A 23,493-nucleotide genomic window follows, 5' to 3' on the forward strand; every position below is an offset into this window, starting at 1 on the left:
TCTGATTGTGAATTTTATTTCTTGGAAGATGTTGTGGATTGTATCATGTGTCTTCTCTAGTTGTTCCTTTTTTATTATGATAAAAGCACCATCTACATACCAGATCTATTCTGTGGTTGTATGTACGGGTGCACTGTAGTTTCTAGACATGGCATTATAGTTTCTGCTATGAACCCTGAAAGTGGTGGTCCCATGGGTGTTCCTCTCTGATTTTTTGGTATATTTGTACATCACTGAAAGTAGGTACAGAGAAAGAGATTGAGGAGGTCCATGATTCTGTGTATTTCAATCGTAGTGTTTTTGACTAGGTATGGCCAAAAGGTATGTTGTGTAGTAGTAGTAGTAGTAGTAGTAGTAGTAGTAGTAGTAGTAGTAGTAGCAGCAGCAGCAGCAGCAGCAGCAGCAGCAGCAGCAGCAGCAGCAGCAGCTTTTTATTGATTGGTCTTACAACAAAATGAAATAATAAAAAAATAAAAAAAATACCAAAGTAAAGTAAAGTAAATTAAACTAAACTGAAATACAGAGTCTACTTCCAGAAAAAAGAAATACAATAATAAAATGCACATGTGTTAAATATAAAGAATCAAGATTCAAATAATTACATTGCCTTTACATCACCTTGATGTGATACTATGATCTCTTTGATCTAATGGGTTCTTAACAGAAATGCCTGGTCTATAAACATGTTTGTAAGGAAAGAATCACTATAATGCATGCCAAATAAGACTTCTTTCCTGATATAAGTCTGGTCATCATTAACAAAACCACAATGCTTGGTGGTTTTGAGTGAAGATGTAGTGTTGTAGGGTAGTCCCACCCTATTTGATGAGAAAGAAGAAAAAAAGAAAAACTTCTGCAATTCTTTTTTCTCCTCCCCATCTTTACGGTTTATGCAATGTCCTTCACTATTCATCATCTGCATGATATTGATCCAGGTTGTGTTTGATCTCGATGTGGCTTTATCAAGTTAATTCTGAATTGCAAAACGGTTGTTCATGAAGTGACTATGCAATAAAGGTTTGCTTTCTGATGCCAATACTCTAGAGTTCAAACCCTTTAAAGAAAAAAAGCCAGTCCCCATGCATCCTTTCATAGTTAATAAATAAAAGCCTGCTTCTAAATTTCAGGAGGGTCATTTTCCTTCTGCTCTGTTCAGTGCTTTATTTCTGAAAGAGATATTCAATCATCAGCAAGAAAGAACCACAAAGGTAATTCTAAAATTTATTCCTAGCATTAAGACAGATTATAGTAGTTTATTAGAAAATGTTTGATTAAGATGTTAAATTAATGATTTTAAGCTTCATTTTAAAATAGTTATGTGACATTTTATTATTAACAGGTATAGCACATGTACATTGTTTCATTTAAAAAAAAAGTCATGTGGATGCAAGGATAAAAAAAATGCATATATTTGTTTAGGATTAAACCAGTTTGACTTTATATGTTAACCAGAACATTAAAGTTATAAGTGCTATTAAAATGGATGATTAATGCAGTATTTATTATGGTCATCTAATAAAATCATTAGAATATCAACTAGCTATGTACATTTGTAATTACTATAAACTAGGAATCAGAAGGAGCCGAGTAGCATCTCACAAAAGCTTTTGCTTCTTAATAAAAAGTGTTATGGGATGCAGTAGTCCAATGGCTAAGACGCTAATCTTATTGATCAGAAAGGTTGGCAGTTTGGCTGTTAAAATTCTTAGCACCACGTAATGGAGTGAGCTCCCCTTACTTGTCCCAACATCTGCCAACCTAGCAGTTCAAAAGCATGTAAAAATGCAAGTAGAAAAATAGGGACCATTTTGGTGGGAAGTAACAGCTCTCTGTGCGCCTTCTGCCTTTAGTCTTTCTGGCCACATGACCATGGAGACGTCTTCGGACAGTGCTGGCTCTTTGGTTTGAAACGGAGATGAGCACCAACCCCTAGAGTCAGGAATAACTAACACATATGTACGAGGAAAACCTTTAGCTTTACCTTAAAAAAGTGTTAATTTGGAAAGATGGTATCAGACTCCGGATTTTTTGCTATCCAAACTAACACAGTTCTTCTCATACAGTGCAAACAAGGAGTATTTACCCACTACTCATTTAGTAACAGAGTTCCTTTCCAACAATCAGGTCTGAAATGGAAATGGTTGCTATGTGAGCACATGATTGAAAGATATTTTTTTTCTTATGAATTATATCAAGGTTTATTTGTTTATTTTATATTTCACATTTGTGAGTCACCCATCTCCCTCAGGGAGGGATTCTGGTTGATGTACAATAAAATAAAGGATGAAAATATAAGACAGTATAGAAAAATTAAAATGCATAATTAATTTTTTTTTAATGATAACATTTTTCAAGAATAATACACCCTGTTAAAATTATTTGATAAAGGCAAAGGGAGGATTTTCATGGCATCAATGAACCCCATGACTGGATGCTGCACTAGGCTCCCCATGCAAGCCCAATAGAGCCATGTTTTAACCCCTTTTCAGAAAGCAGAGTGGTGGCCCACCTCACCTCCAAGGGAAGAATATTCCACGGGGTGGAGGCTAATATTACTTTGTGGAGTGCTTTGTTTTGAGCACACGAAATCATAAGTGTGTGGATTGATTGGAAAATGATTTTGTAATTGCCATTTTATTTGCAAATAGTTGCTAACTGAGGTAGTTGCCAAACAAAAAGTAAGATGATTCGGGGATTGAAGACTAAACATATGAAGAATAGTTGGGTATGTCTAGTTTAATAAAAAGAAAGAAGAAGTGGTGACATGATGGTAGTGTTCCAATATCTAAGGGGCTGACACAAAGAAGGAGGGTCAATCTATTCTCCAAAGCACATAAGGGTAGGACAAGAAGCTTTGGATGGAAACTAATCAAGGAGAGAAGCAACCTAAGGAGAAATTTCTTGAGAGTTACAACAATTAATAAGCAGAACAACTTGCCTCCAGAAGTTGTGGGTGCTCCAACACTGGAGTTTTTTAAAGAAGAGATTGGACAGCAATTTGTCTGAAATGGCTTGAGCAGGGCATTGGACTAGAAGAGCTCCAAGGTCCCTTCCAATTCTATTATTAAGACTTTTTCCTTATTCTCTGCAGAAAGCAAGATAAAGTGCAGATCCTCAACTGAACAAGATAATGAAACTATATCTAGCGATTTGCCTTTTTAAATAATTTTTAAAAAGGTTGTGTTTTACATAAATGAAAAATCTCTACATAGATTGACCCAATAAAAAACACAAGACAACTCTGAGTCAATTGTGTGGTCCTTGATGTTCTCTAAGCTTGGTAGTTTCTTGCAGACCCAACTTACCCAACTAGACAACATCCTGAGCACTACAAAGGAGTGTGGACTTTGCCTAATTTATATAGAAGTGGCTTGTCCTGCCAGTGTTGGAAGAAGTGTTCTTGGTAATTTCTCTATTTGGCTGTTGTTTACTGTGTGACTATCTAAGTTAGTGGTTCCTTGATTAGGGTATTATTTATTGGTGATCGCCAATTATATAATGGACTTTATTCACTATATAATTAGCTGTTCACTATATAAATATTACTATATAATTCAAGTGCATATATTGCAACAATCACTCCACAGTCTCCACAACATACCTTAGACTGAAATTTTTAATAACTTAATCAATGAAGAGAAGCTAGAATTGAAGGGCTGAAAATGAAATTCCAAATGTTCTAGAAACTTATAGCATAAATAGGATTTTTTTTAAAAAACAATCATCATTCCAATAAAAAATTTCTTTGTTTTTCTTTGGAAACATTTTGCTTCTCATCCAAGAAACAATAAGAAAATAAAAATTGGGTTTTCTAAATTGCATGATCTCCTAAAACACCTTCAACATCAGTCTCCACTAAATTCTGCGGAATACTTTAAAATCCCTCTTTTCTTTCCATCAAAGAATGGTCATACCAACATATATTTTTATTAGTTTTTCTCAAATTAAGTTCAAAAAGTTTCTCCATGTCCTGGGTATGTGTAACAGCTATAAAAAAATCCAACTTCCTTATTTTCCTTTTGATAACTTTGAAGACCTTAAATGTAACTTTTTGAGTTCCAGTTTTAACAGTTGTAGAAAAAAAATTAGACTTTTTCCACATTGTTTTCTCTTGGGGATCATCGCTGAAGAAGGTTGCCAAATGTATATTATTGAAACAATAATTGCAATAATTATAAAGTGAGAGATCTTGACCCTGTTTATGCTGCTAGCATTAAGGAAAGAAAAAAAACCCTCTAATTTCTCTTTTATTGTAGCCCTGTTATTATGCAAAAAGTCAAAACTGAAGAATTATTCAACTATAAAGGGTATAATTTATCAAAAGAATTAATGAAACCTGAATGTCTGGAAGCATTAGAAGATTTCGAAATGAGGGATAGTGACATATTCATAGACACTTATCCAAAGTCTGGTAAGAATTCTGTAAAATTGTTGGAAGAAATGTCCTTCTGGGTTCCGTTCCAAGTGGGAAAAAGGACACTGGAAACATGGAGACTGCTTGGAAAAATGGCTTAATGGTGGACAGGATCACATGGCCTCAGCTCCTGAACAAAAAAGGGGGATCATATGCTTCCAGATGTTGGGAAAACAGGGGGAGGAAAAAGGGCTTGCTGAGAGTTCCTGGGTTTTTTATACTCTCTGTTCGGCCCCACCTCTCTGTTTCCTGTTCCTGTGTAAGAAATGTATTCTGATTGGTTGTCAAACTCCCAGGAGAGGTTTTTTTTAAGCTAACTTTGTAGATTGTGTGTCAAGTCCCAAGCTTGGTTGAGTTCCCAGATGCCATGTGGTGAGTTTCTGTTGCGGATGGGTCTGCCTGAAGGAGGTAGATCTTTGTTATGTAGATTAGGACTTTTAATGGCCCATTGACATAGAGCTATTAAGTGATAAGCTATTAACAGAGTGAGTCTGTTTCTTGCCTAAAAACATGTTTCTCTGGCTCCTCATTGACAAAGGTGAGGGGGGAATGAGTTTCTGCCTCCCTTTACGGGGAAATATTCCGCCCTTTTAATATTTCCTAAAGCATTTCATTCTTCTAGGAGACGGGTGGGTGTTAACTTCCTACAGTATGATATGAGCAATGTATATTTAAATTCCATACTGTAACTAAAGTTTCTCTTTGAGAAGTTTCATTCTGCCCCTCTGTATGAAAGTAAGTAACCCTTCTTGTTGGAAATCATCTGCTGAAAGGACATAAATTATTTTTTAAATCTGGTATTAGTGGAGCTAAGAGAATCTAAGAAATCCTCCATATTGGTATCCTTTACTGACAAAGGGAATTCTGCACACTTTTGCTTAAAGGATGTTTTGAAAGTATTACAGCCAAGTAAGTCTCCCCCATTCAAGAATAGGAAAAACCTTATCCAGAAAGAAAAGATTTGACTCTTCCTTCCCCTGCTTTGACCCAAGAAAGAGAAGGAACCTTTTCTTTACTATAGCTTGGAGTGCTTTACTATTCACACTATAAGTTCCTCCATATTGACTCACCTCTATCAGCCAGAAAAAAATAGGTCACTAATAGCTACTTTGATCTTTTGTATTCAAGGGCTTTTAGACAGAATTTCAAGAATAGTTTTTCTGAAAACTATTTTCTCTGGTTTGCGTTTTTTGAAAGAAGAGGTAGGGGAAAATGCTGGATGGGTTCCAAATAGCATCCAAAATAAAATCAGAGTCTGAGGCAAAAGCTACCCCAAAGTTCCTATTTATTAAGAGAGCCATATTGGCACATCTAGGAAAACCTGAATCTGAAAGCTTCAATATTTTCCCATCCAGTTGAAAGTTCAAGATCCTGCCCCACACCCACAAGTCCATCACATGGTTCAATCTTCCACTGCCACAGAGTCCACCCATCCAGTTCTGGCCAGGTGCAGAGACAAAGAATGACCTTGAGTTTCTAAGAAGAATGTTGTTATGGATACATATCACCAACTCCATATAATCCCCCCTCCCATTTTCCCACAGTAGAAAGTTTGGCAGGCCTGAAGTCCAAAAAGAAAAGATGGCTTGCAGGCATGACATTTGATTCCATCAAAGTAGGAAATGGACCTTTCTCATGCCACAGTTCTAACTTGTGAATAGATACATTGCACTGATTATGTTGATTTAGTTTGGAATTCTAAACATGTGATTGTGGCCTTTCTTAGTTCCCCTCTTCACAAATAAATGCTTTTATTTTGGAACTTGGTCTGTATCACTGAAATCAGGCATTTCTTATTAAAGCCTTGCTCATAGAACAAGCCTCGTTGATTTCATGGTTCTACTCCTTTGTTTTTTTTAAGATTCTGGAGTATTTTCTATCCTTTGGCTTTGAAAAAACAATTTCCAAGCTCCTTTTTTTCTCAAGAGCTCTAGAGCTAGAAAGAAGGAAAGAATGTATCTACAGCAGGTGAAGCTAGGCAAAATCACACATGTTACATGTACAATTAGCACAGGAGCCCCCCCCCCACCTCTCTCTATACACCAATGACTGCATCTCAAAAGATCCCTCTGCCACACTAGCCATGTGGTGCAACAAGAACAATCCAGACACAGTGCCGGGGCATCCGAACTATCCGAAGGATAGTTTTCCCCCGAATGCCATCACTCTGCTAAACAACTAATACCCATTACAATATCCATGTCAAATTATCTACTTAAGATTATATTACTATTATTCTTCTTATCCTTACCAGTACCTATCTCTTCCTACTTATTGCTATATCCATGTTCCTTCTATCTTTAAAACTTATATTGTTTTTATTGTTTCTTAAGTGTTGTATCTTATGATTCTTGACAAATATATTTTATTTTTTCTTTATGTACACTGAGACCATTTGCACCAAAGACAAATTATGTGCCCAATCACACTTGGCCAGTAAAGATTTCTATTCTGCAGTATTTAGCACCACTTTAGTAATCCATCCATCCTTCCTTCCTTCCTTCCTTCCTTCCTTCCTTCCTTCCTTCCTTCCTTCCTTCCTTCCTTCCTTCCTTCCTCAATGAGGAACCTTTGGAAGAAAAGCTCTAGAAATAGCAAAACATCATCCCTTTACTATGAAATCAATTTTTTCCTACTCCATCAAGGGACAAACATAAGTCTCAGAGTTTAGAGTTTGATGCATATGGAGACATAGGTTTGACATCCTAAAACTCTCAAGTTGACTTTCATTTTTAGGAACTATCTGGACCCAGAATATTGTATGCTTGATTTTGTACGAAGGCCATCGGAATGGAACAGAAAATATTTCCATATCACATCGTGGTGCATCCATAGAATACAACCTACACAATGTGGATATCACCCAGATGCCATCACCTCGTATCATCATGTCCCATCTGCCATATTACCTAGTTCCCAAGAAACTGAAGGCCAAAAAGGGAAAAGTAGGTCAATCTTGTTATTCTATTCTGATTATAAAAACGAGTTAGCTGAAAAATGCAATAATTGTATAAGTATATGTGTATATTTATGCATATATGTGTAGATATACATGTAGGAGAAAAGCAGGAATGAACATGAGTACAGATTATAGGAGGAAAAGCACAAAACATCTACATTATATATAAATTAATTGCATAAATTGATCGGTGCTCTTACCCATTTTTTCTCAAGGTACTGATTCATTAAAGATTTAATTATTTGAAATTATGGCCCTGCCTGAACTATTTGGAAATGAAATTTCACAAGTGATTTTGCATCCTTGTTTTTAATGAAAACTTACACAGAAAATGGCCCAAACAATTAGAGCAGGGGAAAAAAATCCACTTTGCTATAAACCAAATGATAAACAAAAATCAAGTAGGGAGAAATACAGGCATAGGTGGTATAGGAATAGAAAATGGCTTAATGGTGGACGAATATCTACAAAAGGAACATTGAATGCAAGAGAAATCCCTGTCACAAACTGAAGTGGGAAAGAAAACAGAAGCAAGGCAATAGCTCTCAGGAACTAGAATTATGGCTATTCAATGAGAAGTCTAAGGAAGAAGTATCCTTGTCGTTGGGTCCAAGAGATGCTGGGAAAAAGTCAGAGCTCAAGAAAAGGCAATTGGAAGACATCAAAGCTTTTGGGGGCTTTTCAAAAACAATCAATGTTTTCTTGATCAGCTGTATGTTTATAGCACTGAAATCCAAGCTCTGATAAGAACACACATGTAATATTTCATCCAGTTTTGGACCCCCACCATATCAAAAAGTTGTTGAGTTCTAGGAAGAATGCAGAGAAGAGCAATAAAGATGATTAGTGGGCTGGATGTTAAAGCATATGAAGAACGCTTGCAGGAATTGAGTATGTTTAGTCCAGTGACAATAAGATTAGGGGCAGGGGTGGGTTCCTGCCAGTTCTAACCTCTTCTATAGAAGAGGTTCCACAAATCTACCATGCTGTTTAGAACCGGTTCCAGCTCCCTCTCCCCGTCCGTCCGTACCATGCTTGACTTGCCCGCCGCTCACTGATTGGCTGGCTCACCAATCGCCCTCCCTGCCTCTAAGAGTCCTATCTAAACCTTAAAGTCTTAAAGCTGTCAAGTTTGAACACCCCTGGGGTTGACAGCTTTAAGACTTACGTGCTTCAAATGCCAGAGTTTCTGAGCCAACATTTTGGTTGCTAAGCAAGAGCGTTGTTAAGTGAGTTTCACCACATTTTACAAGTTGGTCACGCACACCCAGTCACATGACTGCCACTTGGTCACACTCCCACTTGGTCACATGGCTGGCAAGCCACTCCCACCCAGTCACATGGCCAGAAAGCCACTCCCACAAAGCAGGCCACACCTACAGAAGAGGTTCTAAAATATTTTGAAACCCACCACTGACTAGGGGTGACATGATAGCAGTTTCCCAATATTTGAGGGGCTGCCACAAAGAAGACCAAAGGACCTGAAGGCAGGATAAGAAGCAATGGATAGAAACTGATCAAGGAGAGAAGCAACCTAGAACTAAGGAGAAATTTTCTGACAAATGAGAACAATTGACTACTGGAACGGCTTGCTTCCAGAAGTTGTGGGCACTCTATCCCTGAAGGTTTTTTAAAGAAGAGATTGGAGAGCCATTTGTCTGAAATGGTATAGGACAGTGATGGCAAACCTTTTTTGGCTGGCGTGCCAAAAAAGCACAGCAGCCAAGGGGATCGCGCGCCGGTGTACCACACCCATAATGCTATGCGTGCCCCCCCATGCGTACACATGAACGTGATCAGTGAATCCCCCCCACTTTTGCCGCAGTTATTTCGCCTTCCCCAGGCTACAGAGGCTTCCTAGGAGCCTGCGGAGGACAAAAACAGCCTCCTCCAGAGGCCTCAAGAGCTTACCTGAAGCCTCCGGAGGGCAAAAAATGGACATACAAGGAACCCAGAAATTCAGGAATGGTGACTTCTGGTTTGTCCGTAGAGCCGATTTTTGACCTCCAGAACCTTCAGGAGGCTTCCCTGAAAGCTCCGGAGGGTGAAAAACGGACCTACGGACAAACCAGAAGTCACCATTCCCAAACTTCCAGGTTCCCCATAGAGCTTCCTTTCTTTCTCCGCCTGCCCCAACAAGTGAAAAAGCCACTGGCCACTAAACCGCCCGCTCGCCCATATTCAAACCAGCCTGCCTCCTCTCTCCCAGCATGGGCTCTCTGGAGGGGAGGGGAGGTCCCTCCCAAGCCCGGCTTCTTTTCTTCACTCCTACGGCGTCAATCCATAGGGGGAGGGCATGGATCGTTTAGGTATGACAGGAAAATGGAGGGGTTTTTTGCCAGCCTCCCAGATGGCAGCTTTTGGTGAATCCGAAGTGGGAGCTGCTTCTTGCCATCACTGAGAGCATCACCACCAAAAGTGACTGCAGCAGCAACAGGATGTGCTTGGGGCAAGGAGCGCTGGAACTGACTGCCCGGGATTATGCTTCAGCCACTACTGTGAAAATGTCAGTTTTGCCAGTTGGGAGGCGGGCTGGTTTGAATGCGGGGAAGTGGTTTGGGGTCGGCATGTCCTTCACTCGTTGGGGTGGGCGGACAAAGAAAGGAGGCATGTGATAAAGCACCCCAGCCATCAAGGGCAAAGGGGAGCGCCTTCGCACTTGGCTATCGCATGGCTCCCTTCTTTCTCCGCCCACCCGAATGAGCGAAGGAGGCACTGGCCACTAAACCACTCGCCTGCCTATGTTCAAACAGGATGCCTCCTCTCTCCACATAGGCTCTCTGAAGGGGGAGGGAAGTTCTCTCCCAAGACCTACTTCCCTTACCTTGCGGCACAATTCCAGGATGACAGGGTATTCTTTTTTTTTGCTAGTATAGGGGCATAGCCTCAACCCCTGTCTTCCTGCCGCCTGCAGTCCAGCCCCGTGCAATCTCCCCACCACCCCACTTACCTGGGAACACTCCTATCTGCAGTTGGCTTTCTCCAAGCAATCCTTCCTGGCTGCGCCCTCAGAGTGGTCACATGGTGGCAGTGTGCGGCTGCTGACTGATCCAGGGTCCACCTGGACGCCCAGCTAGGAAGGATCACCAGGAGAAAGCCAACTGCTGCCGATAATGGGGCATGAAGGAGCAGCCGCCCAGCAGCTGTTATATCCTTTGCAGACGCCCAGGGAAGCTCAATGTCCTGCCTCCCTGCCATCTCCAGTTAAGCCCTGCATAATCTTCCTGCCACCCCACTGACCTGGGGATACTCCTGGCTCTGCTTGACAGCCATTCCTTCGCGTCCTGTTGTCGGCTGCAGTTGGCTTTCTCCTGGCAATCGTTCCTGGCTGGGAGAGACCCTCCAGGGCAGCCCTGCCACTCTGGTGGCACACTGTGCCCCCAAAGCAGTCACATGGTGGTGGTGGGCAAGCTTATAACCAACCTAGGGTCTGCTCCAACCTCAGCTCCTCTGAAGAAGCCCCGCGCCCACTTCCTTCTCTTTGGGAAGTGGTTTGCAAAGTCCCGGTTTTGCAAAGTACTTATCAAAGAGAAGGAAGCACAGGCTTCTTCCAACAGCTGAGTCCGGCAAAGGAAGTGGGTGGGTGGGGCAAGCATGGTACCGACAGGTGGGGCAAGCGAGCAGTGACTGGACGGGTGGAAGCGAACAGTGGGGCAGGCCAGAGGAGGGACTGTTCTGGTACAGGGCCTCTAGAGGCCCCAGTACGGGAACAGACACAAAATTATTCCAAGCAGTACATGCATATTGGACCGAACCAGATGAAACCAACCTCTGAGACTGATCCATTAAAACAAAAAACAACTTTGAGTCAATTGTATTCTCTAAATTGTTCTCTAAGCTTGGTAGTTTCTTGCAGACATTTCATTACCCAACTAGATAACATCCTGAGTGCTAGAAAGGAGTGGAGAACAGTTCCTCCCCTGGCCTGCCCCCCTGTTCACTTTCCCCCATCCAGTCACTGCTCGCTTACCCCGCCTGTCCGCACCATGCTTGCCCCACCCACCCACTTTCTTTGCCGGACTCAGCTGTTTGAAGAAACCTGTGCTCATTTGCTCATTTTATATAGAAGTGGCTTACCCTGCCAGTGTTGGAAGGAGTGTTCTTGGTTGTTCGAGGTGGCGCAGTGGGTAGAGTGCAGTACTGCAGGCCACTTCAGCTGACGGCTAGATCAGCAGTTCAGTGGTTCAAATCTCACCGGCTCAGGGTTGACTCAGCCTTCCATCCTTCCGAGGTGGGTAAAATGAGGATCCGGATTGTTGTTGGGGGCAATATGCTGACTCTGTAAACCGCTTAGAGAGGGCTGAAAGCCCTATGAAGCGGTATATAAAAATCTGCTATTGCTATTGCTATTCCTTAATTAGGCTGCTGTTTACTGTGTGACTAAGTTGGTAGGTCGATTAAGATATTATTTATTGTTTGATTGCTAATATTGCCAATTACTATATAGCCAATTACCATATCTCAGTGTACTCTAATTCATGACATGAAAGTGAGAATAAAACATGGGCCAGTGAAATATACTTTATTTCAGGAAAAGGGAAACATTTCAGGAAAAGGGAAATTATTTACATAATTTAATAAGAACATTTTTCAATGTACTTTAGAAGGTATCCTCAGTTTATTAAAAATGAATGTATTTATTACAGATTACACATATTATATATTTTGCAGGTGATTTATGTGTACCGAAATCCAAAAGACATTTTAGTGTCCTTTTTTCATTATCGCAACTCGTTCCATGGAATGGTAAATTTATGTAATTTAGAGGAATACATGCAAAGATTCTTATCTGGAAATGGTAAGATGGAAATAAAATATTTATCACAACACTATCAAAAAGGGCTGATTTGCTAATATGTTTCCTTGGAGTTATTAACAACGACAACACTCAGTTTGAAGCATTTCAACAATAGGGGACAACTTTAGACCTAATGAACCCAAAGTTTCCTCCCTTGCCAATGAAACTGCAGGCTAAATCTCACCTTGCACAATTGCTTCTCGTTGGTTTGTGTGGCAAAAAAATTGAACACTCACGAACCATCACCTCTCTCTATTAAAATAAAATCCATGTCAGCCAACATACAGTAGCAATAAGGTTCTAACAGGATTCACTAGAGGAAATGCATTAAACCAGGGGTTCTCAAACTATGGCCTGGGACCCAGTGGGACAGTACAGCAAGAATATAGGAGAGGAAGACATCATAGCATCCCTTGTAAAAGCAGGCAGATTCCCAAGAGCCCAAATTTTGTTCACACAATCATGGGGACATGGCAGCAGTCATAAATTCAGGTAGGAGTCATAAGCCCTTTCAGTGCTGTCATAATTTCAAGCAGTCTCTGTACACACAGTTGATGCCCACCCTGTATGCCTTAAAATGCAAAAAAGATTGTTGATATCCTTAGCAATTTTTCAACATTTCCAAAGAGTTCTTATTCTAATTTTATAATGCATGCTGTTTAGAAAGAAGTGATCCTCAAAATCATTATGAATTACTGACATTGGCTTTGTGTATATAATATTTAAAAGAGAAATATTTTCCTTATAGCTCTTATGAGGAATCAGAATTAACTTAAGTATGACCACTCTTATTTCCATTCTCTGCTTGAACCAACAGTTGCTAGCAGTTTGGTCTTTGATCATGTGAAAGGCTGGTATACACATCGGAATGAACTAAATATTCTCTTCCTGTGCTATGAAGAAATGATCCAGGTGAGACTATTCACTTCTTTCCCCACTATTTTCAGAGTATAAGACCCGCTATTTTTCGGAGTATAAGACCCGCTTCCACCCTCAAAAGTGGGTAGAAATGTCTGTGTGTCTTCTACAGTGAATGTTGCCAAAGCCCCACACACCTATCGGCCCCCACCCTTTGGCCGTTTTCGGCCTCCACATGTTAGGTTTTCGGTCTCCGCACACCCCACTTTAGACTTGTTCCAGGCTGCGGGGATCACCACAGCACATCGCCACAGGTCACTGCTCCACGTGCCCCATTTTTGGCCTCTGTGTGTTGTGTTTTTGGCCAGTTCCAGTTAGTGAGGATCAGCAGCGGCAGCAATCCCCGCCACCTGGAATGGGCCAAAAACATTACACATGGAGGCTGAAAATATGACATAAGGAGGTAGTGATTAGCAGCGATGTACTGTGGGAATCCCGGCAGCCTGGAATGGATCTAAAACAGAACATGCAGAGGCCAAAAATGTGATGCGTGGAAGCCAAAAAGGTGGTGCATGGAGGCCTGAAACTGCTGATTGGCAGTACTCTGTGAGGCCAATCCAATTGCTAATCAGCTGCTCATGCTGAATCAGCCTGCGATAACATGCTGAAGCTGACCAGGCTGTTTGCTGCAAGGATGCTAGCCAGATGAATACCGATGGATGCTGGTAGGCAGAGGCAAAAAAATATTTTTTTTGTTTTCATAGTTTCTCCAAGAACTAATGTCCGTCTTATGCTTCGGAACATCTTATACTCTGAAAAACACCGTATTCTTTTGTCAAGATCAATAGATTCAGGGAATAGGCCTAGACAAATAGAGATGCAGCTGTAGGTAATGTTTGTTTGTATCTATGGTTGAACATTTGTGAATGTTCTGAACAACTAATATTTACATTTTAAAGGACAGAAGAGTTTGTGCATGTTTTTCTTTTGCACTCAACATAAACTATTCCAGTTTGACATGTTTTTGCCAAGAACTTGAAAATCAAAGTCCTGCTAATTCTCTGCTTATGCAACTAAGCAGTGTTTTTAGAGCTGATTCAGACAGGGATTATTTTTTTTAACTGAAAGAAGTGTATAGAGAAAGGACAAGAGGAAAAAAGGGTTTATTCCAAAGCTTTTGGATAGATCAAGTTCTTGAAGAGGAAATACAGCAAGAAAACACCATTCTTCTATTCCTATTCTCTTTTCATCCTTCTTTAAGAGTTTGACAAGGGAATTATCCAGCAAACAACTTTTCAAATTCCACAGAAGTGCAATAACTTTCTTTAATGTGAAGCTGTGATTGACTGAGGCATTGCTATTAGAGGCATAGGTGTACATTAGTGCATTGGATGATTTAGAACATATATAAATAAAAGGCATAGCATTGAATGATGGAATTTTTATACAGGTGTGGAGCTGAAAAGGTGACTTTTTCTTAAGAGTGCTAAGGGAATGGTGCAAGGTTGATGAGGAAGTAAGACAAAACAATGTCCCTTTGGGCTGTTTAATATATTCGTAGAAAATATATTTAAGGAATTTTGTGGAAGTTTAGTGGAAGTTTATCAGTAGTTTAATCATTAGACATCATTGAGGTAAACAGACAAAATCCATGATAGTACAGAGGTCATCCTACCTAATATGACTGGTAGGATGACCTCTGTAATCCATTAGGAAAGGCTGGTACCCAGCCCTAAAGTGAATCATTATTGTAACCCTCCACATGATTGCATGAGGACCCAGATTGTTGGGGGCAATATGCTGACTCTCTGTAAACCGCTTAGAGAGGGCTGAAAGCCCTATGAAGCGGTATATAAGTCTACTGCTATTGCTATTGCATTGATCTGGGGTAATGCTAGGGCATGACCAGAAGTTTATGGCTGGTGAGGCACTGATGACACACACACACACACACACACACACACACACACACACACACAGAGGCAGATGTCACACAAGGGCCCTTCAAAGACTAAACATTTTTTTTTACTGGTGGGGAATTAAAACTCCCCTTTTCCTCAATGGGAAATCATTAAAAATCATTAAAAGAAAATCATTAAAAATATCCTTTCCTTTCTGAAGCCTGGCTCTTTCTCTGCACCTAGAGAAATAGGGGGAATAGGGGAAATGCAAGCAGCAAGGCCAGCCTGCCCCCTTCTTGTCTCCCACCCCTCTTCCCAATGGGACAAGAAGGCGGAGGGCTGGTCTTGCAAACGGGGATCAGCGCACTCGCTGCCTCCCCCTCCCCCGGGAGGAGCTCTGCAGCGAGACAGATGAACGGAGGGGGAGATCACCCCTTCCTCCTCTGGGCCCCCAAACCCTGTCTTCCCTGGCCTGCACCCTTGCGCTGGAAAGACGAGCAAAACGCGCAACTTGGTTAACTCTTAAAAGGCAAAAAATTCCTTATGCAAAGGAGGCCCATAGTTCTCTAGCCTCCTCCAACAGTTAGCACTAAGCAGACTCAGAGTCACTGTGAATTGGAGTCTGGGAGCAACTACCTTGGCCTTTTTAATTATTTTAAAATTTGTTTCCTTTTCCTCAGGAGACTGGTGAGGCCCCGCCTCCCCTGCCTCTAGTGACTGCACATCACTAGGCATGACACTATTGAACCTGTTTTTGACTGCTTTGGAAATAAATAAAAATCTAATAGAGGTATTTGTGGGTGTTGAGTTTTAAAAACAGCTCCTTAAACACATGTTTAACGGATTGGGGGGGGGGGGAACTGTAGGTAGATTCACAAAATTAAAATGCAACAAATCAATAAAACCAAATAATTTTATATCAGAAAACAACAGATATACCTTAAGGCAGGTCGGCACAATATAGAACCTGCCAAACACCTTTGCTGCCCGTTGGCATTTTTTTAAAAAAAATCAATAAATTTACTGTTGCCCCAAGAAACACACTGTTGAGTGTCTCCAATGCTCTGCTAGCTGGCAAACAGCTGATCAGTATTCCTTTGCAGTCAACAATGATCTTGAATTGATCTATGTGGTCCAGTGGTGAGATTCAAGTAATTTAACAACTGGTTCTTCCTAGTGACTGGTTGGGTGGGCGTGGCTGGGGTAGTATCATGTGACTGAGTGGGCCAACTCAACATCACTCATGACAAGGTGGTGCAATGCAGGTGGGGCGATGCTGCAGAGACAGGGCAATCTCCCATGTACCATTCCAAGCACCTTCCCCACACACCCCCACAAGGCTGACAAAATAAAAGCCCATCTAAAGATCGTGACTGCCTGCCGAGCCTGCCTGGCACATGGAGGCAAGAGGAGGCTGTGGGGGGAAGAGAAGGGCCAATGGAAACGCCCTGTTTTCTGCCTCCATTGGGCTGTCGGTGCTGCGCTGGATCGGGATGGTGAGGTGGGGGGGGGGGAGAAAGCAAAAAGCCCACTTGATCCATATGTACACACCAGCATGATGGAGAATCTCCCTTCCAGTTCACTGGTTTGGGCATTTGGAACTTGAGGGGTAGATTGTGCATCTTGAAGTCTGTCTGCTGCTTCTCTAAGCCTGGCTCTGGCTGCAGCTGTCCATCTGCCAATTTTCTTCCAGCACGCGTGTGAGGAACCAGGAGCTTAGTGAGATCATATTGCATGCTTTTACCTCCAAGCAGCCCAGGCTAGAAACTGCAAAGCTGGTGCAGAGTAGTCCTCTTTAACAAGCTGAAAAATGTTGCTGCTCCTACAAGGCTGGGTACCCTGCACGAGTTCTGGAAGAAAGGGAGTGGACATGGAGCATCTCCCCGAGTGCCAAAGGCACACCCAACTCCAACAAGAAACACTACGGCCCTGAGATATTGCTTGATCCTGCAGCCGCTTCTTGTGGCCCTTGTTGGTGCTGGGCATGCCTTGGGCGCTTGGGCAGACACCCATGTGCTCTCCAGGTTGACGGCTTCTCTTCCCTGCTGCTCTTGCTGGTGGCCTGCCAGGAGAGCATCTTGCGCAGCACAGTGACATTTAGTAGCCATGAGCTGCCACTTTCCTCTAAGACCCATCTGGAAAGCGCTGCAGCAAAGAGAAGCAGTCAGATTAAATGCTGCTTCTCTCTGCCGCAGTGCTTTCCAGATGGGACTTACAGGACTCAAAGCGGTGGCTCACAGCTGCTAAATTTCACTGTGCTGCACAAGATGCTCCAGCAGGCCACAAAACAAGAGCAGCAGCAGAGAGAAGCAGTTGGGTTGGGCCAGTATCTCAGGAGAGCACGATGACTGGGGAGCCAGGAAAGCAGCAAGGGAACTGGAGAGGGCCTAAGTGAGAGTGTTGGCTGGGGAGCCAGGAAAGCAGGTGAGGAAACCAGAGAGCTGGGGGTGCTATGTGATCTAGGGTCTAGAGGAGCTGAGATGACTGACGAGCAAGGCAAGCGAGCGACCAAAGCAGACAAGGCAAGAAAAGAAGTGGCTGTAAGAGACAGGGTAGGTGGGGCAGTGAGGGGCAGACTGGGCGGGGCAGCCAGTTGTCCGCCGAACCACGCAGAATCTTAACAACCAGTTCATGTGAACTGGTCCAAACCAGCTGAATCCCACCTCTGATGTGGTCTCTTCCATTCTACAATTTACCACAACATCAGTTTACCACAACACTTTTCCACATCATTCCACACATAAAGAGTTTGTATGTGCTTAGTCTAAGCCTGAGAAAAAAGCCAAGTGTTTAAAGTTCACTTCAAGGCAGAAAAAGTGAAGAAGAGTTGCATTTCTAAGAGAATGGTTGTTTAAAGAGCAAATACTATGATAAGGAAGGCCAGCTTCCCTAGTCCTGCTAGAAATGATGAACAAGTTCCAAACAGCTAGCTCTGTCTCACAGGCACTACAAAAGACCAAGGGTTTCTCAAATACCTGGGCCATGTAGGGTTCTGTAGGCAATACCTATAGCCTGAATTATGCTCTGGAACTTACTAGTAACCAATTCAGCTGATGAAACAGTGGTGGTTATAACAAGGCCTGCTTGTACAACTGTAGCCCCATGTAGAGTATGTAGCAACCCACAAGGTGATCAAAACATGAGTGATGGAAGGAGAGGCCCAGTAACCACTTTACCCCATGGATTTTGGTAGTTTACTTTAATGATGTCACTGATTAACCTTACTGATATGTTCCCATTATACGTTAGTATGTATAATAACTACTTTTTTGTTGACATTCATAGATATATGAACATTCCTATACTTATGTATGTAGACAATGCCTACATACATAGATAATGTTGTTGGATGATAATTCAAATGATTCTCACAGATAGTTAGAAGACATGTAGAATGAGAAATATTGACTTGAAAATTAATATAAATATGGATTGAATCATTGAACTCTTTGAAATGGTTAAATACGTGCAATTAGTAGAATTGAATTAAAGAGCAGAACAAGTTTAAAATGTACGAATGCTGATAGATAGGTATAAAGGTAGGAGATAATATGGTGCCCAGCAAGAAGGAATATTTGACAAAGAGTACAGTGAAAATGACTGCATAAAAGAGCATGCTTTGCTCAATTTGTTAAAAGGAATTGAGATTTGGTCAGCAGAAATATAAACTTCAGTTGAGTGGAACTGTAAATAGGTGATGAAACAAGAAGAGTCAACCTTAAGATTTAATAAGTGCTGAATGAATGTGGATTAAATACAAATGAGAGTAAGCTATGTAGGAGAAGCACATTTGTTGCAATGACTTAGTCATATTAATTAGGATCAATTAAATAACAAATATTTGAAGGAACAGTGAATGGATGCAGAAGAAGACAGAGAAAATGATAGTTAGACGAAGCTGATAAGATTGGAAAGGTATAGTGCACAGTATTGATTTAGCTTGATTTAACCATAGTTTTATTTCTTCCTCTCCTGGTTGCCTTATTCCTTTTGTGTGCTTTGCATAACATTGCTTGTTCCCCAAGGAAAAAGCATGATAGGAATGGATATATACTAATTGGTTGATTAGCTGGTTTATATCAGTGGTTCCCAACCTTTCTTTTTTGCCATGCCCCTTTAAAATCCTGATGCTCCCCCCTGTGACATATAATTCTTACTTTAGTCAAAAAGTGAACTTTACTCATGCGGAGGAAGTCTAAAAGGCTATTAATGTGGTTTAAACAAGGTTCAAATTGCCCCCATTAAAAATCAAATTCCCCCCCCCCCCGTGGGACCTGGGAACCACTGGTTTATATGGTGTCAAGCTCATGATAACATTTCTAGATGAATAACGTAAGATATAAAACACAATAAAGAGCTGAAATACATTACCGTATATACTCGAGTATAGGCCGACCCGAATATAAGCCGAGGCACCTAATTTTACCACAAAAAAACTGGAAAAGTTATTGACTCGAGTATAAGCCTAGGGTGGGAAATGCAGCAGCTACCGATAAATTTCAAAAATAAAAATAGATACCAATAATGCCATTGCCCATTGAATAACATATACAGCCTGCCTGTGCCCATTAAATATACAGTAGCCATTGTAAAAATTTGCTCTGCATAACAAATTATTATCACACAATACCGGTGTATTCAATGAAATACTTCACTCACCTCATGATGCTGATGTCCCGCTGTGATGATGATGTCCCGCCTCCTATGACACACGGCACAGTGATTCCTATCATTGGATCACTGTACCAGAGGAGGTGGGACATCGCTATGTGGCTGCTTGCCATAACAAGGAGGAGGTGGGACATCGTTGCAGAGCGGCAGGAGGGGGAGGAAGGGGAATCGTAAGATAGCCCTGCATTACATTAGAACGTGAGGAGGGGGGATGGTGCGGTGCACGCTGCGCGGCAAACTGACACAGAGGGAGGGGAAACTCAGGGGCGCTGGGCCATTCACGAGCGTGACCCAGCGGCATGGCCCCGCCCCTTTTTCTCCTCCATTTCGGGCAAATTTTTCACTGACTCGAGTATAAGCCGAGGCGGCTTTTTTCAGCTCAAAAAGTGGGCTGAAAAACTAGGCTTATACTTGAGTATATACAGTAATAAGATCTATAATTGTTGATCTGAAAAATAATAGATATCTGTAATTATTAGAAAACTATCAAGAAAACATTAGGATAATACTGGCCCTAATAGGATGGAGAAAAAGCAGTAGGGTATCATATAACATGTCTCATTACTTCAATACAGGTGTGTGTGTGTATGTGTTTACATCTATGCATGTATATGCATGTAGTTATTTGCAACACATACATACACACATAACTTGTTTCATCTGAAATTGATATAGGTGTAGATCCAGGATCTCCATCCAATTCATTTCCACCAGCGTTTTATCCGCATAAAGAAATAAATGACACTTTTAAAACTTTTAATGCTATTCTATATAATCCTTTCACTCGGAAATCAATTCCAGTGGGTTCAGTGGAGCTTACTCCAAATTAAGGGTATTCTGTAGAAATATTCCAAAAGCAAATAATTCTTCTTCCAGGATCTTAGAGGCGTAGTACTTAAAATATGCAAATTTATTGGAAAAGAGCTGAGCAGCCAGGAAGTGGACAAAGTTGTGGAGATGGCTACATTCAAGAATATGAAAGCGGACCCTAGAGCAAATTTTGTGAAAACATATGAAGAGTGTTTTGGACTAACAAACGTAAAGCATATACGCAAAGGTAATACTGACAGAAAAAAAATCAAACTTTGGTTTTTTCCTCTCTCGCATCTAAACGGGGGACAAAAATGCTTCAGAAATCACTTCTTTTTCTCTTGTGTCATCAAGACATTGACTTCTTGTCCCCAGCATATACTTAAGGTAGCTCTATGTCATCCTCAGTGTTCAACGAACATTTCCACTCCTTCAGCAGGCAAAATCCATGTTAGTTTACTGTGAGGAGAGGCGAATTCTGCACTCATGTGATTCCTGGGGGTAGGATCAGTTCAACTCCCATTGAACAGAAAGGGCATGGCCTTGATTCTCTAGGCCTTGCAGGGCCATTCTGGCTTGGGCAGTGAAGAATCCAGTTCTTTCTGATCAAGCTTTTCCCCTGGATCTTCCAGAACTTGAGGTGTAGCTTTGAAAGGGGGCTGAAACAGGCTGAGAGGTTGTGTTGGAGGAAAGAAAGAAAGAGAGAGAGAAATGGGAGATGGAGAGGGGGGAGGGAAGGAGGGAGGGAGGGAGGGGGAGAGAGGGAGAGAGAGAGAGAGGGAGAGAGAGAGAGAGGGAGAGAGAGAGAGAGAGGGAGAGAGAGAGAGAGAGAGAGAGAGAGAGAGAGAGAGAGAGAGAGAGAGGGAGAGAGAGAGAGAGAGCTAATGCCCCTGCAACTTGAGCAAAAGCTGGCTCTGGTGGGAGGATTTCCTGCTCCTTCAGAAGTGCAGTTTTTTTTATTTATTAGGTTTTGATCCCACCTTTATTACTTCCAGATCCAATAAGGCACTAAGAATCCATTTTGTGGATCCCTTGGGCAAGAACTGATTGTTTTTGCTAAGCAAAGAACTATTTATTTTTTTCATTCATGCTTATGTTGTACAGGTAGTCCTCGACTTACAACAGTTCATTTACTGACTGTTCAAAGTTACAGTAGCATTGAAAAAAGTCACTTATGACCATTTTTCACACTTTCGACTGTTGCAGCATCCCCAGAGTTACATGAGCAAAATTCAGGTGCATGGCAACTGACTCATATTTATGACGGGTGCAGTGTCCTGTTGAAAAAATTGTCCAAAGTAATGCATTACTATAAAAACCTCAGTTGGGATTATTGCTGAGTCCTAAACTCACTTTTTTACCTACTGCCTGATGAATAAATGTACTATGAGAGAATAAAGGTAGCAGCTGGATCTTGTGGGAAGACAGAACAGTGGTTCTAAAATTGTACCAAATACACAGGGCCAAAAAGATGGTCCTCACTGGCAGTGAGGGGACCTTCATGGTAGGTAGCAGGGGTGGATTCCGTCAGGCACTATTGCCGGTTCACTCATGGGCATGCTGCGCGTACAAGCACAGTACCATAAAAATTGTTCTGCGCATGTGCAGAAGCTAAAAACAAGATGGCAGCACCTATGGCGCCACCGGAGAATTAGTTCAGGGGTGTGGCAGACCTGGGTTGCTGCCGGTTCCAGTGACCCAGGCCACCAAACCACTACCAGTTCGGCTGAACCAGTAGGAACCCACCATTGGTGGGTAGATCTGTAAGGATTCAGGATCAATGCTGGGGCTCTTTTCAGAAAAACACACTACAGGCTAGGACCAATAATTGATTCCTCAATCTGCTCCTTTTTCCATCAGGAACTGTTGGAGACTGGAAGAATATTTTGACAGTATCGCAAAGTGAAAGGTTTGACAATATTTTTCAAGCACAAATGAAGGACATCGATCTCAAATTCATTTGGGATATAAAAGAAATACAATCTACTCAGCATGGGAAGCTGCAGGAACCTCTCCAGGAGGACAAAGAGCAGAAATGTCCAACACAACTGTAATACCTATATGTAGTTAAAGCTACTACAATACACCTATGCGTTTTCTGTATGTACTTATGTGTATTGTGTGCACAAGTGCTTTCTGCTCAAAGCTGTTTCCTGCTTAGTGAAACGTCCTTAAAAAATCATGGCTTTTGGCAACCGCATCTTTTTCAAAATGTTGAAAACATCCTATAATTTATCACTACAAATGGGTCAAGATATACCAGAATGGTTTCATAAGTTCTTTGCAATACAAATAAATGCTTTGGGAGCTGGGAGAAATGTTTTTGTAATGTGTAGCGAACAAAGATATGCTAATCTATTATTATTTTTATGGGCCAACATAATGGGTGCTTCGATAATGGGAAATAATTTTGGGACAGCACCTTTATATATCTTAGATATATTAATTTTGTAACGGTTAATTTTATAAAAAAGATGATGTTAAGAAAAAAATACTTAGCACATTAGGTTACTTGCATGTTATATCCAACAACTTTAAGTAATACCTACTGATGTAGATCATGATGTAGAGGCCAAGCCAGAGGGTACAGCTGATCAGGTTTCTCTATAGCTCTGGTTTAATAATAAGTTTAAAAATTAATTTGCAGTTGATATCATATGGAGCTTATTTTTCCCCTGAAGTTCTTCTTTCTCTTTCCATACAGTTTCTTGCCAAACATTAGCATTCTTCTTCTTCATTTGTTTGATCTATCTTGCTAATAAAATTATTTAAAAATTAGTTGATCAGATATATTTCATTAGGTTTTTTTAGTCTACTGCAATTCTGCAACTCTCACTGATTTACAAATATTAAAACACTCATATTCAATCATTGAACAATAAGCCATTCACAAGCAAGCCAAGATTAGTTCACCAGGCAATGGCCAATAGTCCATAAAACAAATACAAAACTGTTCTAGCAAGTAATTCCACTAAACCAACTCAAAGTCACCAGACAAAACTGAATGTACCTCCACGAGAACTCACTTGTCAGGAGAAGTTCAGGAAGCAAACAAGCACACAGCATACATGTTGTTCCCAAC

The 23,493-nt window shown here is 41.3% G+C and overlaps 1 protein-coding gene across 1 annotated transcript; it reads left to right on the forward strand.

Annotated features, from left to right (window-relative positions):
- Positions 1-1,113: 1,113 nt before the first annotated feature.
- Positions 1,114-23,189, forward strand: LOC106539830 (amine sulfotransferase). The gene is made up of 7 exons (XM_087718583.1): positions 1,114-1,208; positions 4,257-4,411; positions 7,151-7,359; positions 12,045-12,171; positions 12,989-13,083; positions 20,478-20,658; positions 22,272-23,189. The coding sequence occupies exons 2-7, from the start codon at positions 4,267-4,269 to the stop codon at positions 22,463-22,465; spliced, it is 951 nt and encodes a 316-aa protein (XP_087574709.1). The 5' UTR covers positions 1,114-1,208; positions 4,257-4,266; the 3' UTR covers positions 22,466-23,189.
- Positions 23,190-23,493: the final 304 nt, after the last annotated feature.

The sequence above is a fragment of the Thamnophis sirtalis genome, unplaced genomic scaffold (genome assembly GCF_051295495.1).
Source record: "Thamnophis sirtalis isolate CommonGarterSnake01/CBP01778 unplaced genomic scaffold, rThaSir2_p1.2 scaffold_6, whole genome shotgun sequence".
Lineage (NCBI taxonomy): Eukaryota > Metazoa > Chordata > Lepidosauria > Squamata > Natricidae > Thamnophis > Thamnophis sirtalis.